The 17705-nt window shown below is 43.2% G+C and overlaps 1 protein-coding gene across 2 annotated transcripts in view; it reads left to right on the plus strand.

The window, feature by feature from the left end:
* The window catches only part of FOCAD (focadhesin), a 315705-nt gene extending 300018 nt beyond the window's left edge, over positions 1 to 15687 (plus strand). For both annotated transcript variants that reach the window (XM_043565388.1, XM_043565389.1), the window contains 5 exons: positions 1215 to 1392; positions 3240 to 3337; positions 10631 to 10882; positions 12910 to 12985; positions 15293 to 15687. In XM_043565388.1, coding sequence (XP_043421323.1) covers positions 1215 to 1392; positions 3240 to 3337; positions 10631 to 10882; positions 12910 to 12985; positions 15293 to 15366 — 678 coding nt within the window. In that variant the 3' untranslated portion in view covers positions 15367 to 15687. The remainder of the gene's footprint in view (positions 1 to 1214; positions 1393 to 3239; positions 3338 to 10630; positions 10883 to 12909; positions 12986 to 15292) is intronic.
* The last annotated feature ends 2018 nt before the right edge of the window (positions 15688 to 17705 follow it).

Genomic DNA, 17705 nt, shown 5'->3' on the forward strand with positions numbered 1-17705 from the left:
TTTTTTTTTTTTTTTTTTGATGTTGCAACAAAACTCAACAAGCCGTGTTTTCTTCGGGGTAGTTGCAGAGTGTAGAATGTGAATTCATGTCAGTGAACTTGACATACTCTGCTATATTAAACTCCATCGGTCTGTCTTGCACTGTGGGTCTTCTCCCCAACGTACGATATTACAAAATCATTTGGAAAATACCGAATCACTGAGTCTTGAAAATCCTCCACACGTTGATCCATTTCATTATTCCGTATCAAAACATCACGTTGGTTAAAATCCTCAGAAAAGCCTTTTATGCATTGTGAAGCTGCCAACTCACGGTAGCAAATACAGATTTTCCAAAAACCAGATTTTCACGTGAAAGCTCAGGTTTTATCATTGGCAACAAATACTGCCAAGTATTTCCTCGAAGCGACAGGCCCACTTTCTTCGACTGAAAACAACAACGACAATAGTCTGTTAAATATTCAGTCTGAATAACCATAGTTTGTCCATCCTTCGTCCTTGCAGGTCAGTGGTGTTCCATAAAAAACTGGCCGTGTTGAGTTCACAGCGCAAACTCACAAGTGTTTTCCCTGGAGACAACCCTCCTACTTGGGTATGCTGCAGAAAGCCCTTCTGCGGACTTCCTGTTTTATACAGGCTATTAAAAAGATGTGTACTCAAGGGCAAAGGTGTGATGAAACTAATAATTGTCATTGTTTACAAGAGCATTTTAAATAAAACTTGGTTTTTAAAAAGTTGGAAGTAGCAGCGACAAATACAGCGACTGTTACTGGAGTTTGGGCACTAGTGTGAATATAGTTTGACCCCACAGACCCTTTAAAAGGGTCTTGGGGTCCCTCAGAGGTCTGGGTACCGCACTTTGTGACCTGCTGAGTGAATACACGTTAATGGTGCCTGGCACGTAAGTACCGTGTTTGTTAGTTGTCGTTATTATTATTTGTGTGTTCTTACAAAATATCACCACCGATCAACCCCTGAAATCACTTACGGTTTTTATGAGAAAACGGGAGGTGACATTACAACCTTCCGTCTGTACGTACACTTTAAAATCTAGCACACGAGGCAGATAGGTCACACGCTGCAGGAAACGAACAGTTTTAGCATTCGGAATAATAACCCACTTTAAACTCACCCTTTCTGCTTTGCCCTTGCCTCAAGGTTTCATAATGACTTCAGCTAATTTAATAGTAACAGAACAGTTTGCTTTTTTGCAGAGCAGCGTAGAAAAGGCTGCCTTTGTCAGACTGTACTTGGTCTCTCAAGGACGATTCCCCTTGACGGGCTTGACTGATATACTCAGCGTTGCTATTCAGCACCGTGAAAAAGACACACTAGCTTGGATGGTACTGCACGGTTTATACCAAGCCCGGATTGTGAGCCATGCCAACACAGGTAAGCCCAGCCCGGGGCGAACAGCAGAAACCGAAAGATCTGCCTGCCTACCTTCCCCTTTGAGCTATAATTATTTCCTCCACTTCAAAACTAGGTTAATGCTTCTTGACACAGGAGAGCTCTGGTTACCCCCCCCCAAAGAAGAGCACCTTAAGTGGAAAGATCTGTTCCAGCTCCCAACCCCCACCTCAGAGATAGAAATGGATTCCGCTGGTGACTTTCATATTGTCTTTAGCCCTCCGGGCCCTCGAGGATATCAACAAGTTTATCAGGTTGATTCTGCCTGCTTCCATTACTCAAACAGGATGTCAATTGATTCTGCCTCATGTTTTCTTGAGAATGGCTCTTGGATGGTTATTTACCAAACAAGTAAAAAAAAAAAAAAAGAAAACAGCCACAACAAAATTACATCGTTATTCTAGAAGAGAACTTCTCAAGGGTGAGAGGGATAAAATCTGGGCGCCCTAACTGCATCCTCAAGCCCGAAGCTCTAGGCCTGAAGCTCTCTCTGCTAGTGAATCAGACGGTAGAACTTTTAGACCGTCATAGACATTTAAATTTTTTTTTCACGTTTATTTATTTTTGGGACAGAGAGAGACAGAGCATGAATGGGGGAGGGGCAGAGAGAGAGGGAGACACAGAATCGGAAACAGGCTCCAGGCTCTGAGCCATCAGCCCAGAACCCGACGCGGGGCTCGAACTCCCGGACCGCGAGATCGTGACCTGGCTGAAGTCGGACGCTTAACCGACTGCGCCACCCAGGCTCCCCAACATTTATACTTTAATAGTCATCTGAAAGGGCAGCTCCCCCATTTCTCCTCCTACACCTTTGGTCACGTTGCGTGACGTCTACGTTCTTTTCTGAATGACACCCGGCTTCGGTAGATCAGGTAGGACCTGGAAACCCGAGTGCCCCTAGGCAACTTCTGGTTCTGTATCTTCTGTATTTTCCTCATCATCTTGTATCTTCGAGGTTGTGAGTGAAAACCGGCAGGCAGAACTGTAGTGCCCTTTGTGAGACGGTACAGGAAATTTTGATTTGTTCTCCTCTTTGGCAATCGAGATGGTTGTCTCCTATCCGCATTAGTGTCTGCCCAGTGAAAAATGACCCTGTGATGAAAAGCTAGATTTTTTACTCTAAATCAAAAGTGCATTTATCAAGAAGAAATCTACTAGGTGTTCCCAGTGAAACACGAGGATACGCGAAGTGAACTGAACTCAATTTGAGAGGGCCTTGGGGTCTAACTAGCTGGCCTTCCCATTTAATTCCTGTTCTCCTTTTCCTCACTTAAATTTGACAGCCTTCCCAAGTAATCTTTACCGTGCTGGGAATTCTCCTTTTTAAAAAATAAAAAAGGAAAAAAAATCGATATTTATGCTGGTGTTTGTCCCCCAGTTACTGTAATAGCTGGCTTTTATTTTTCTTTTTATGTCTTTGGGATAGGCTTTCTCTGGGATTTGGGCATAAAATGGGAACATCTAAGTTAAAGGAAGACCTATAAAAACAACAGTCAACATTACTGACTTGCTGGCATGCCAGATTTCTCCTCGTGTGTTTAATGCTGAGAGAGAAACTCCAATAAGTGCATTTTATCACTAGTGGGGGCGCAGTTTTGAAGAACAGATCACCTTTTGAAAAGAAAGACACAAATTCGGTCCCTCTGACACGCAGAGCGTCAAAGAACTCTCGCGCAAAATCACAGGTCTCACGTATTGCAAGAGGATTTGAAACCGTTTCATGGAATCCTCACTGGGTGCTATGCTTTAGTTATGATGGCTATTACCGATGGGTCTTACATTTCTAGGAAAACCGTGGTCTGGTACAAAAACATCCTTTTCTGTTTCAGGCGTGTTGAAGAGAATGGAATGGCTCTTGGAACTGATGGGTTACATCAGAAACCTTGCATACCAGTCTACCTCTGTTCAGAACGTGGCTCTTGACGAGGTACAATCTAGAGGCGTGACCTGTGGCTTTCTTAAAATGTACAACTTATGTTTGCTCTCCCCAAAGACAAAAAAAAAAAGGTTGCTGCTTGCTTGCTTTCCACGCCCTCCCCCCCCCCCATTCTTTTTATTTTTGGGAAATGATGATGATAACTCTCCGATGTCATAAGGAAATGGATGTGCTTGCCTGGCTCCCAAAGACTGCTAGGGCTGCCCTTCAAAAAATATTTTCAACAGAAAAAGTTCCTCAACAGGCAGAACACAGAGGACACTAGCTGATGAGGGAACCCAGGGTTCTGTGCCCTTGGCCTTGACCCCACCAAGGAGGGGGGGTACATTTGTACCGGCCCAGAGAATGTCTTCAAACACCTGGTTTGAAGAGGTTCCTGAAGCGTATGCAAGTAATCTGTGTTCGCGCCGATGCTTAACGTGCGTGAGAGGAGTTTCAGCACACCTGTGATATGAAGTGTGACCCAAAAAAGATTCACAACCATTGATAGTAGGTAAATGAAAATAGAAAAGGTTAATGCATAAAAGGAAGACAGCACTTTCCACTCTGCTTATTTTCTTGAGTTTGCTGCCCACTGTGCATTTTTTAGTAGTAGATTTTTTTTTTTTTTCTGTAGGCATGACTCATTCACAGGTATCCCGCTGACACTGACGGTGTGAGTGGCATTTGTATAAGCTGGGATGTTGTTTGAAATGCTGACGAGCTTTGTAGAAGAGTTGGGTATAGGCTTAAAATTGTAATCAGTGAGATTATGAATTTTAAGGAAGTAAAGAAGACTTCTTAAGCTTTGTGTTTACCGAGAAGAATCTGTCTTCTTTTCCTTCTGATCTCCTAAGGTTTTGCCAACGTTCTGTTTTCTTGCAAACATCTTATTTATTTATTTATTTATTAAAAAAAATTGTTTAAAACCTAGAAAATACAGATAAACAGGAGTGTCGTTTAAATCACAAGTCGGAGGAGGCCCTTGTTCTCACCATGTCTGTGAGTGTTTAGTCTCAACTCTAGATGGATGGATCCTAGACAGATGGTTTGGAATGCTTGTGGAGATACATAGTCTGAGAAAATGGCAGAATAGGAGGACCCTAAGCTCACCTTATCCCACGGACACTGGAGAACACTCACATCAGTGTCGATAGTCCGGGAAATGACCCAAAGGCTGACAGAACAAACTCCTCAACTAAATCTAGAGAAGAGGCCACGCTGAAGAGGGAAGGAAGGGCAGAGACAGGGGTGGGGGCCTAAACAGACCATAGGTGTGGAGGGAGCCCACGTGGGGAAGACGAACCCCTGTAACATTTGGCTTTGAAAACTAGAGGGGGCTGATCTCGTGAGTTTAGAGGGGGCTAATTTTGTGAGTTCTTCCAACCAGCAGGACTTAAAGTTTGGGACTTTAAAAATCAGCAGGTAGGGGGCGCCTGGGTGGCTTGGTCGGTTAAGTGTCCGACTTCGGCTCAGGTCATGATCTCGCGGTCCGTGAGTTTGAGCCCCGCGTCGGGCTCTGTGCTGACCGCTCAGGGCCTGGAGCCTGTTTCGGATTCTGTGTCTCCCTCTCTCTCTGCCCCTCCCCTGTTCATGCTCTGTCTCTCTCTGTCTCAAAAATAAATAAACGTTAAAAAAAAATTTTAAAAAAAAAAGAAAAAGAAAAATCAGCAGGTGGGGTTCTGGGAGAGCCTGGCCGCTCAGAGGAAACCGAGTCCCTGCCCTTAAGGAGACAGCACAACAAACGGCCTCTGGAGGTACCGCATAGAGGCAGCAATTTGAAAACTGCTTGGGGCATAAGGGAAGGAGAGTTATTTACTCCTCTCAGTGCATGTCCGTGTCCGGAGGGGTAGTGTCCACGGGGTGACTCCTCCAGGAACGAAGGAGCGGGAGACACCATCTCCTTCCCCAGCGTGAACACAGCGCCACCTGTAGGAACCAGTTTGGCACCCGCATTCGCTGTCTAACTTGCTTACGCTGCGCCCGCCCCTGCCGCCCCAGGCTTCGTGGATCAGCTCCGACCCGCCCCCCCCCACCCCCACCCCCCCCCCCAGCTGGGCTTGCTCCAGTTCCAGTGCTGCGGATCCCCTTCCCCAGACCTGCTCAAACTTTGCCGACCCACGCTTTGCGGGGCCTTGGCAGGGGTGGCGGCGGCAGGTACCCTCCCGTGGAAGCCGGGCACGCACTTTGCTGAAACTGGGTGGCCCGCCCACCCGCTCTTTGCAGCTCCGCACGGGCTGGCCCCGTGGTGGCGGTAGGTCTCCTTTCACAGCAAACCTGAGCGCATTTGGGTCCAACTGCATGCCCTGCCCCTGAACGCTTTGCAGACCGTGCCCGTCCACTGTGGCCCCAGATGCGGTGGCATGTCCCCTCACCCTGGCGCACAGGTCTTGGGGGGGCTCTGCGCATCGCCCTCCCGAGCCCGTTGCAGATCCACCTCCTCCAGTAAGCTCTTGGCCAGAACCCACTCAAAACGAAGCCACCCGCCTGGAAGTGTGCAAGCGGCCCTGACAGGGAGCAGCGCCACTCCAAAGCGACTCCTGCCTTGGAGAGAGAGCGAGAAAGATAGCCACACACGCCAGTCAGCTTGTTGCCCCACCTATGGGCTGGGGGCAGACGACTGGTCTGATTGCTGGCCCTGCGCGTCAACCAAAGAAGCTTCTCCGGGGACGGACGACACAGGGAAAGTGCTCTGCAGTTTGGTGCCCCTGCATCTCTGGCAAATGCCTAGTCTGACTCAAGCCCAAAGCAGCACGGGGCTGACCCACAGACACTACAGGGACCAAACGCTGCCAGTGACAGGCAAAGAGACCCACCGAAGACGACTGGACTGAAGGAAAAAGCAGTCAAGGGACAACAGCAGGGTGCACACAACACACATAGGAGACACCTCGGAAGCACCAGGTTCCGGTAAATGGGGAAAACTGCCCTGCGGAGTGCACAGGACCTCTTCTTCATAAGGCCACTACTTTCAAGAGCAGGAGACATCGGCGACTTTTCCTAACATACAGAAACAGACACAGAGAGTTAGACAAAATGAGGAGACTGAAGAATGCGTCTCAACTGAAAGAATAAGACAGAACCACAGCAAGAGTCCTAAGTGAAACAGATAAATATGCCAGATAGAGAATTTAAAGTAATGATTATACTCACTTGGCCTTTAAAGAAGAGTGGACATCAGTGACACCCTTTTTAAAAAAAATTGTTTTTAATGTTTATTTATTATTATTGAGAGACACAGAACATGGGCAGGGGAAGGGTAGAGAGAGGGGGAGACACAGAATCTGAAGCAGGCTCCAGGCTCTGAGCTGTCAGCACAGACCTTATGTGGGTCTCGAACTCACAAACTGTGAGATCATGACCTGAGCCGAAGTCGGCCGCTTAACTGACTGAGCCACCCAGGCGCCCCAGTGACACCCTTAATAAAGAGATAAAGAAGAACCAATCACAGATGATGAACATGATAAATGAAATTGAAAATACACTGGATGGAATAAATAGCAGACTAGAGAGGCAGTAGAAGAATGAATCCACAACCTGGAGGACAGAGTAATGGAAAGAAATCAAGCTGAGCAGGAGAGAAGAAAAAAATTAGGCAAAATGGGAACAGACTTCGGGAACTCAGTGACTCCATCAAGTGTAATAACTTTTGCATTATAGGGATCCCAGAAGAAGAGAGAAAAGGGGGAAGAAACTTTATTTGAAGAAATAATAGCTGGGGCACCTGGGTGGCTCAGTCGGTTGAGCATCCGACTTCAGCTCAAGTCATGATCTCACAGTTCGTGGGTTTAAGCCTCACATCGGGCTCGGTGCTAACAGTCCAGAGTCTGCTTCAGATTCTGTGTCTCCCTCTCTCTCTGCCCCTCCCTCCCCTGCTCATGCACTGTCTCTCTCTCTCAAAAATAAATAAACATTAAAAAAAATTTGTTTTTAAATAGCTGAAATCTTTGCGAATCTGGAGAAGGAAACAGAAATTCAGATACAGGAAGCACAAAGAGCTCCCAACAAAATCAATCCAAGGAGGTCCACACCAAGACACAAAGTAATCAAAATGGCAAAAGGTGGCGATTAAGAGAGAATTTTAAAAGCAGCAAGGGAAAAGAAGACAATTATGTGCAAAAGAAACCCCAGAAGGCTATCAGCAGATTTTTCAGTAGAAACTTTGCATATCCCTGATACACATAGATATAAAAATTCTCAACAAAATATTAGCAAACTGAATCCAACAATACATTAAAAAAATCATTCACCACAGTCAAGTGGGATTCATTCCTGTGATGGAAGGGTGGTTCAGTATTTGCAAATCAAACAACATGGTACAAGACGTCAATAAGAGAAAGGATAAAAACCTTATGATCCTTTCAATAGATGCCTAAAAGCATTTGGCAAAATACAACATCCATTCATGATTAAAAAAAAAAAAAAACCTCAACAAAATGGATTTAGAGTGAAATGGGTTCAGAGGGAACATACCTTGACATAAGAAAGCCACATATAAAAAACCCACAGCTAACATCATACTCAGTGGGGAAAAACTGAGAGCCACAGCAGTCAGCAAAAAAATAAAAGGCATCCAGATCAGTAAGGAAGAAGTCAAACTTTCACATTTTGTAGATGACATGATACTGTATATACAATACCCAAAAGACTCCATCCAAAAACTGCTAGAACTGGTAAGTGAAATCAGTAAAGTTGCAGGATGCAAAATCAATACAAAAACCTGTTACACTTTTATACACTGATAATGAAGCAGAAGAAAGAGAAATTAAGAAACAATCCCATTTGCAATTGCACCAATGATAATAAAATACCTAGGAATAAACTTAACCAAGGAACTGAAAGACTTGTAATCTGAAAACTATAAAACATTGATGAAAAAATGAAAATGATAAAAAGAAATGGAAAGACAGTCCATGTGCATGGATTGTAAGAACAAATATTTTTTAAATGTCCATACTACCCAAAGCAATCTACAGATTTAATGCAATCCCTCTCAAAATACCAACAGCATTTTTCACAGAACTAGAACAATCCTAAAATTTTTATGGAACCACAAAAGATATCACAGAGATATCACAATTTCAGACTTCAAGTTACATTACAAAGCTATAATTATAGAACAGTATGGTATTGGCACAAAAACAGACACATAGATCAATGGAATGGAACAGACAGCCCAGAAATAAACCCACAATTATATGGCCAGTCAATCTTCAACAAAGGAGGCAAGAATATGCAATGGGAAAAAGTGTCGTCAACAAACGGTATTGGGAAAACTGGACAACAATATGCAAAAGAATGAAACTGGTCTGCTTTCTTATATCATACACAAAAATAAACTCAAAATGGATTGAGGACCTAAATGTGAGACCTGAAACCATTAAAATCCTACAAGAGAGCGCAGGCAGTAATTTCTCTCATAGTAGCCATAGCAACATCTTTCTAGATATGTCTCCTGAGGCAAGGGAAACAAAAGCAAAAATAAACTATTGGGACTACATCAAAATAAAAATCTTCTGCACAGCAAAGGAAACAATTAACAAAAACTAATCATCAACCTACTTAATGGGAGAAGATATCTATAAATGACCTAGCCTACAAGAGGTTAGTATCCGAAATATATAAAGAACTTCTACAGCACAACATCAAAAACTCCCAAACAATCCAATTAAAAAATGGACAGAAAACATAAAAGAGACATTTCTCCAAAGAAGACATCCGGATGGCCAATGGACCCATAAAAAGATTCTCAGTATCAGTCATCATCAGAGATATGAAAATCAAACCCACAAGGTGATATCACCTCATTCCTGTCAGAATGGCTGAAATCAAAACCTCCAAAAACAACAGATGTTGGTGAAGATACGGAGAATCCTTTCACTGTTGATGGGAATGCACACTGGTGCAGCCACTGTGGAAGATGGTGTGGAGGTTTCTCAAAAAATTAAAAATAGAACTGCCCTATGATCCAGTAATCACAATCACATCACTGGGTATTTACCCAAAGAATACAAAAATACTAATTTAAAGCGATATAAGTGCTCCTGTGTTCACTGAGGCATTATTTGCAATAGCCAAAGTATGGAAGCAGCCCACATGTTCATCAGTAGATGAATGGATAAAGAAGGTGTGGTGTGTGTGTGTGTGTGTGTGTGTGTATGTGTACATATATATGTATACATATACACATAAATATATACACATACATATGCACATACATACATACACACACACACAATGGAATATTATTCAGCCATAAGAAAAAATGAAATCTTGCCATTTGCAACAACATGGATGGATCTAGAGAGTACAGTGCTAAGCAAAATAAGCCAGTCAGAGAAAGACAAACACCATATGATTTCACTCATATGTGGAATTTAAGAAACAAAACAAAGCAGGGGCGGGAAAGAAGCAACCAAAAAAACCAGACTCTTAACTATAGACAGCAAACACATGGTTACCAGAGGGGAGATGGGCCGGGGAATGGGTGAAATAGGTGTATGGGATTCAAGAGTACACTTAGCTTGAAAAGCACCGAGTAACACACGGAAGTGTTGAGTCCCTATATTGCACACCTGAAACTAATAGAACACTGAATGTTAACTACCCTGGAAGTAAAATTGAAAAGAAAAAAAAAAACAAACCTTGGGATTATAGATGTAGGTCAGGATCGAGAGTTTGGGGAGTGTATTTCATTTCATGCCTGCTAATACTCAAACATATGTTTTAAAAAATGCCTAATGATTTGTTGTGACTCCCGCCAAGAATGCTTGTTTTTATTTTGTCTTAATGCTTATATTTTCAGCATTCATGGAACAAAATCAAGTGTTTGCCACTCAAGTATTTAAATATCGAGAACAGAAAAATAAAATACATGTGGAGAGTCATTTGTTGTTCAAAATAGAATCAGACTATACGTTTTTCTAAAACTCAGTTGGGGCTACGTAACAATAAATCTAAATATCCCTTTCCGTATCCCTCCTAATGAATTCTTTAGTCTCTTTGGAAACCCCAAAACAGAGGAGTGTCTGGATCTCAATATGATGAGGAATTAAATAACGTTCCCCTGCATTATTAGAGCAATAATAATGAAACTGTCTTAAAAAAGAGGATCCCTAAAACCTTCCAAAGTCCTAGAATGTCTGTTTGTTAAGTGTGGAAATGGAGTTTGCCGTTCAGTCTGGTTCCTCTTCTGCGGTAAAGGGGAAGGTAACACTGCGTCGTGATAGGGGCTGTGTATGTGTACATGTGTTACTTTAAATTGTTAAAACGTGTGACCTAACCTTGTGTCTATTTCCTTTGTAGGCTTTGGACTTCTTGTTGCTGATATTTGCAATCGCAGTGGTTGCATGGGCAGACCACGCGGCCCCTCTCCTCCTTGGCCTTAGTGCCAGTTGGTTGCCATGGCATCGGGAAAATGGCCCAGCTGGGTCAGCTTCGAGCTTCCTTGGCAGGAGTCCAATGCACAGGGTCACTCTGCAGGAGACTCTCACTCTCCTTCCCAGTAGCATGCCTATTCTGCTGCAGAAAGAGCCATGGAAGGAACAGACCCAGAAGGTGAGGTTCGCAGCCGCCCGCCCTGATGGCCATTTTCTCTTTAGCAATTTCTACAGTAGAACTGAGGTTGGGAGTTAAAGTGAAATGGGCATCACACCACGGGTTTTCATACTCCGCCTCAGAGAGTGAGGCTAACTGCTGGCTAAAAACAGCCACAAAGACAAGAGCAATAACTTGCTTACAGTTGGAGGTGAGGCAGAAAGAGGAGCTTATACTTGCCTTCCGTTATTAAAGGCACATGTGTTCTTGATCCTGGGGGTGACGGGATGAGTAAGTCCCTGAGCGTTCAGAATGTCAGAGGGAGGACAGACGGGAAGGCAAGTTCAAGGCTGCAAGATTGCATAAGGAGAATACAGTGGTGGTGGATAATGGAGGGAATGACCAACCATGCCTGGGGGTTGGGTCGGGGAAACGGGAATCTGGAGTGTCCGTGTTCTTGTAGCGTCTTTAAGGTTCCTCATAGCTCATGCCACCCTACAGCCACATCCCAGGGGCCCGTCATGCTCCTGGCCTGTGCTAGGTGACATGGGGAAATTTGAAAAGGTCATCACCCTTGCCCCCAGGAAAATCAGACTGTAGGAAGCACCATTTGGTTTTTAATGTCGAGTTACCCCGGGCTCTTAGCCGTCGTGTGGAGCATCTGAAAATACCGTGCTTCCTGTGCTTCTCATGAAATGGCTCTGAACTGTCTTTAATACAGTTGATTGAAAGATTCTTCTTTGAATCCCATTTAATGAAAACTGGATTTCTGTGAAGTTGAAAGCTTAAAGCCAACTTTCTGTAGCTTACTGTTAAACAGCTGAACGTTAGTCTTTAAAAATATTTCTGAACTACGGACCCACAGGTTAGCCGTGCGCAACTCCGCTGAGCATCTCAATTAAAATGCCTTTGTTTTCTTAAGCATTAGTATTATCCCAAATGTTATGTTTTCCATTTAATTTTAAATCAAAACAAATTTTTAAGTGTGGAATCCCCTCATGTTTTTTCTGGCCCAGGACACCATCATCACTTTGGACTACAATGTAGACATCTTGCATCTATTATGTATGTGTAGTGCTTGATTTATTTACTTACCAGTAGGATATTAAAAAACAAAATTGAGAATAAGAAGGAGAAAAAAAATTAATTTAATTAAAGCAGAGAATTAGGAATCTTTTCTTTCGGTTTTACTCTTTCTTCAAACCAGTTTCTATGTCCAGAGCTAAAATACCCGGTACCCGTGACTAATGTATGTGTTTTTCATGAGTCAAGATTGACAACGTTCAGTCATTAATGAAATTACTTTGTATCTAATTCAAAACCAATTTTGTCTTTACCCTGGGAAATCAGTCAAACTCATGAGTAGTCTGAGTTTCTACCTCATTTGCAGGATTTATTTGCAGTTAACACATTTGGCTCTATCTAGTAAATTATTTTATGCCTTTCTCTTGGATTTCAACATCATGTTTTGTATCGATTTGGGCACAAATTGTTCTCATCTACAGAATGTCTTACGTTAGAAACAGAGGCTTCTGTCTGATGTGTTTCCCTATTTACCACCGGCCCTACGAGTCTGGGCCTAGATGCACACGGAATCAGGCAGCATGATGCAGAGAAGGAACGTGAGGCTCTGAAGTCAGGTGCAGTTGGGTTCAAGTCTGGATTCTGCTGTTCATTGGGAGTGGACTTGGGCAAGGTTCTTAACCTCTCTGGTGCTCTCAGAGTGATGAGAGAGAAAGTTCATGGCACACAAGAGACCTCTGGACCCGTGTTCACCTCACAGTTAAAAATCTATAGTAGATCTCAGGATGTTTAGCAGGGGAAGGAGATTTGACTTTGCTGGGTCATTGGACTAAATGGTAGCTGTGTCCAACTTCTCCGTCTCTTATGCCTGGTCCCCTTCTCCTCTCCACTCCTCCGGCTCAGGTCGGTATTTACCTCAGAGCTCCTGCACTGATATGCATGTATGCAGGCCAAAGGGCCCCGACTGGTCTCTTGCTATTAGTGGGACTGTCTTCACTGATCCTGCTCTTTTCTTTTCATCCTAGTTCATTGACTGGCTCTTCAGCATCATGGAAAGCCCCAAAGGAGGCCTCTCAGCCAAATCCAGGGATCTTTTGAAAGGTATTACTTCCATACTACATGCCCAGCATAGAGGAAAGCCATCCATGGTTGTCTTTGCTGCAGAAACCACATCCTCGTATATATTGGTCCCTGAAAGGCTCATCTGAACTCAGTTTAGAAAAGCAATCTGGAGCTGTCGTCGTGTGGCATTTTGAATTAGAAAGTGGATTTAAAAAGAGCTCCATGCCTTTAAATTTAACTTTTATTTAAATAGCTCTTAAATGTTTTATTCTAATGGCAAAAGATCGCTTTAATTAATTTTAGAAAATGCAGAAAAGAGCAACGACGAATCCAGAGTCCCATTGCCCAACGGCAATTTTGATATTTTTTCCTAAGAAGTTTTCGCCCTCTCTGCGTATGAGTGTTGTTCTAACATGTTTATAATCATAAGCAACTGAAAAATACACACAGACACTTTGAGCACACTGCCTTTTTTATTTAAAAATCATCTTTTCAAGCATTTTAACCTATTCCTGTATTGGCTTCATTAATAGTATTTACAATAGCTGCATAGTGTAGCTATGCCAAGGGAACTGAACATTTCCTACACTTTCAGGCATTTAAATAGGTTTTTGTGTTTTTTATACTTCTCTATTGAGTTGTGAAACTATGACTATAGGAACCACAAATATAGAATATCTTCATGTGAAAATTATGTATATTATTTTACTCAAATCTGAGAAGTCTTTTGGGTGTTGGTTCTGTGGCCTGAACTACTTTGTATTGTCATCTGTGTCTTAGGACTCAGGGATCTGGTCCAACCAATGGCTGCTGTTGATATGGCCTCTGACATGCTGTAAGATATTGCACTAGAAGGTCTCATCTTGGGAAAACCACCTGTTGGCCTACACTTGTGATAATTTATCTGTCCGGCCTGATAATGGTCATAGTATGACCGTCCTTTTCTCTAAGTAGGGTATAATTTCTTGGTTGCCAAACAAGTAAGAATTCCCTAATCTCTTGGTTCTGATCCTTCTCCCTACCCCCAGCATAGGCAGAGGGCATGTACAGGAAGAGGATTGTGATCAACCACAGAACTTCACTGAGAATAAGGGCAGTGGTCCGACATACGTTCACTCGATCCGTCCCTAGAGACTTGCTAGGATTTCCTCCAGTTGTTTGCCTCAAGGAGTTTAAACTCATGCTTAATGACCATGGGTCCCTAATACCATTGGTTCCTCCAAACATACACTGTTTTAGGTCATGAAGATAACAAACACCTTGATATGGATGAGGAAAATAGTTATTTGGGTCAGGGAAGAAGTACATGTTCACTTGATTATATAGTCAAGGGCTTATTAGAGTCACACACAAGAATTGTGTAACTCTGGCTTACCTACATTTCCTCACACTATTATATTTTAAATAACAGCTCAATATATTTATGTTAATATCCCAAAATAAGATCTATAATAAGCCTCATACTATTATATTTTAAATAATATCTCAATATATTTATATTAATATCCTAAAATAAGATCTATAATAAGTTACCTAGAGGAATTACATAGAACTTTCCTACTTGAAATTGATCCCTGAGGGACCCATGACAAATAAGAAAAGGTATAGACTTGTGGGTACATAGTCACATACAGATTAGTACAGTCAGGCTTGTTCCATTGAGCACATGAACCTAATAATTTCATCACAGGACCAGTATTTTATTTCTGTCTTTTACCTTTTAACTGAACATGTAATGGAAAAATCATATTCATGTAGAAAAGTGTACAAATCATAAGCAGGTTTTTTACAAAGGGAACACACCTATGTAATCATCATGAGATAAAAAAAACAACAACAAAACAGTGGCATCCCAGAAGTCAGTTTTGGTTAAACCTGCAGAATTTCCTGTTAACTGGTTCCAGAATAACAAATAACAATTTAAAAAAACCAACCTTTTCCGCAGCTTTTATTAAAGGCTTTCTATGATTAAAATTCTGCCTAAGGCTTGCTTAGTCTTAAAGATTTAGCCAAGTAAGAAAAAGCCAAGTTCTGTTCTGACACATTTTTTTATCTAAATGACCTTTTCAGGGGCACCTGGGTGGCTCAGTCAGTTAGGCCTCCGACTCTTGATATTGGCTCAGGTTGTGACCTTGAGGTTGTGAGATCGAGCTCTGCATCAGGCTCTGCACTGAGCGTGGAGCCTGCTTGGGATTCTCTCCCTCCACCCCCTCTCTCTTCCCCTCTTCTGCTCACACACGTGCCTTCTCTCAAATAAACAAACAGTTAAAAATAAATAAGCAAATGACCTTTTTGGATGCATTTCACCACATGCAACAGCACACTTCACTTTTTTTGTCCCCTTAGCCACCCTGCTGTCCTTGAGAATTCTCCCAGAGTTTAAGAAGAAAGCCGTATGGACCAGAGCGTATGGTTGGTGAAGTTCTGTGATAGCCGACAACATCCTCAGATGGATGAGGAAAACCATAGAAATGGAAGAAGTTTTTCCAGAATTCGTGTCTGGGGTCACTGAGCCTTGACGCAGAGAGTTAAGGGTCACGAAAAGGTGGAGACATAACCGACAGTTTGACTCACGCGTACCAGGAGAAGCGGGCATTGCTTCCGTACCCAGGCCAGTTGAGACTGAAACAAGAACTTGAATTTTCCTGTATTTGGCAGGAATTCAACCTGAAGATTTACTCTGTGCAAATTGGACAACATCATCCTCTCCCCCGTAAATTCTAGTAAAATAATCCTGTGAATGTTGTGCCTGTGACTTCTTTGTTTTAAGGCATGGGGAAGCTTTTGCTAGCAAAACCAAACTTATAGTGGTGACAGTGACATCACCATCGATTTCCCTCGAAGTCTCTGGAGGATATTCGTTGACTTCAAGTTTTCTTATTGAGAAAACAGTCTTGCCGCCTATCAATAATAAGCCTGGTGCGTGTGGAACATTAGCTAACTCAGATTCGTTAGTGGTGGCTATAATTTTCTTATGCTTGGGTCTCTTGAATGCAGTCTGAAAGTTACCGAATCCAAAAAAGCTCCGGCCAAAGAAGAAAACAGGGGCTCACAAACCAAGAAGTTCTAGAGCAGATCCGATCAGGTTCAGTCAGCTGCGCTCGGTGAGGCAAACAATGCCAATAGGGCGCGTGATCACTCCACATAGTTGTTAAGACGGCCGCCCGCAACCACAAAGGGAAGGAAAGGTGTCCTTGCCCGTAGGTGTGACAGGAGCAGCATGGAGAGGACTCTGGTTGGGCTTGGAACACATGTGAGTCCCCGAACAACATGGACGTGGGACGTGGGGTACCCTAATCTACCAGGCCTGGGTCACACCTAAACTGGGTTTCCTCCAGGAGAAAGATGAGGGAATGCTGGATAGAAATCTTTTTGAGGGGCGTCTCAGTCAATTGGGCCTCCGACTCTTGATTTCAGCTCAGGTCATGATCTTAACAGTTCGTGGGATCAGGGCCTATGTTGGTTGGACTCTACACTGATAGCACAGAGCCTGCTTGGGATTCTCTCTCTCTCTCTCTCTCTGCCCCTCCCCCACGTGTGTGTGTGCTCTCTCTCCACCCCCAAAGAAATAAACATTTTAAAAATATATCTTTTTGAAAGAACAATGTTTTTTATAAGTACAAATCTCTACCTTAATTAAGCAGGGTGGCTGGTGGCCTAATGACAAATAAATGAAGTTACGCGACAATGTCCTCAAGGGCTTGAGAATCAGGCAGCATTTCCATTGTGATCTGCTTGCTAATAATTTTTCCTTCATGCGGGCATTAATCAAAGCCACCTTTAACCAATCATATGTATGTTCTGATGGATACATACGTGGGATCACTGGGGATGAACGTTGTGCCCCCCAGAGTGATAATATACCTTTGTGTGTACCATGCCATGTCAGTGCCCGGTTCTTTACAAGCACCGGGGAACTTTTAGTCTTCCTGTTTCACATACTGTGCATTCATGCCGTCACCCAACCTCCCTCCCGCTCAGGTTAAAAATAACTCCACGAGTTTAGTTTCCAAATACATGGATTTGTGATTGCAGGTTCCGGGTATCTGTGGTTCACTTCGTAATTCACGTTCTTCTTTCTTTTTGCCGAACCTCAATAAGGGGCCGAGATGCTTTCAGAAAAGGGGAAGGCGAGACGGGCCCTCGGGTAGTATTCACCTGCGTTGCCGATATTTCGCGTTTACTATTTCCTTAGAGGCTGGGCTGGAGGGAAATGAATTTGAGGGCAGAAACTGAAAGTTTTATGTGAGAAGCTAGCTTCTCTTGCCTTCCCACTGCATACACTTTCTTATACTTCCTACCAGAGACTGAAATTCATCTGTTAGGTGCCATACTGTAAGTTCACTAGAACCTCTACTTGTATGATCTTATTTCACTCCTACAACAATAGTGTGAAGAGGCATTTCTATTTTAAATGAAAAAATACATCGAATGAGAGGCAGAGCTATATGTAGATCAGCAGGGCCCTAAAACCCCAGATCTAGTGCTCATTCTACCGTATCAGGGCATCAGCATCCACTTTAAGATGAAAACTCCTGGGGCGCCTGGGTGGCTCCGTCGGTCGGGGCGTCTGACTCTTGATTTCAGCTCAGGTCATGATCTCGCGGTCTGTGAGCTCGAGCCCCGCGTCGGGCTCTGTGCTGTCAGCTCAGAGCCTGGAGCCTGCTTCGGATTCTGTGTCTCCCTCTCTCTCTCTGCCCCTTCCCCGCTCATGCTCTGTTTCTCTCTCAAAAATAAAGCATTAAAAAAAATTTTTTTT

The sequence above is a fragment of the Prionailurus bengalensis genome, chromosome D4 (assembly GCF_016509475.1).
Source record: "Prionailurus bengalensis isolate Pbe53 chromosome D4, Fcat_Pben_1.1_paternal_pri, whole genome shotgun sequence".
In the NCBI taxonomy this organism is placed as follows: Eukaryota; Metazoa; Chordata; class Mammalia; order Carnivora; family Felidae; genus Prionailurus; species Prionailurus bengalensis.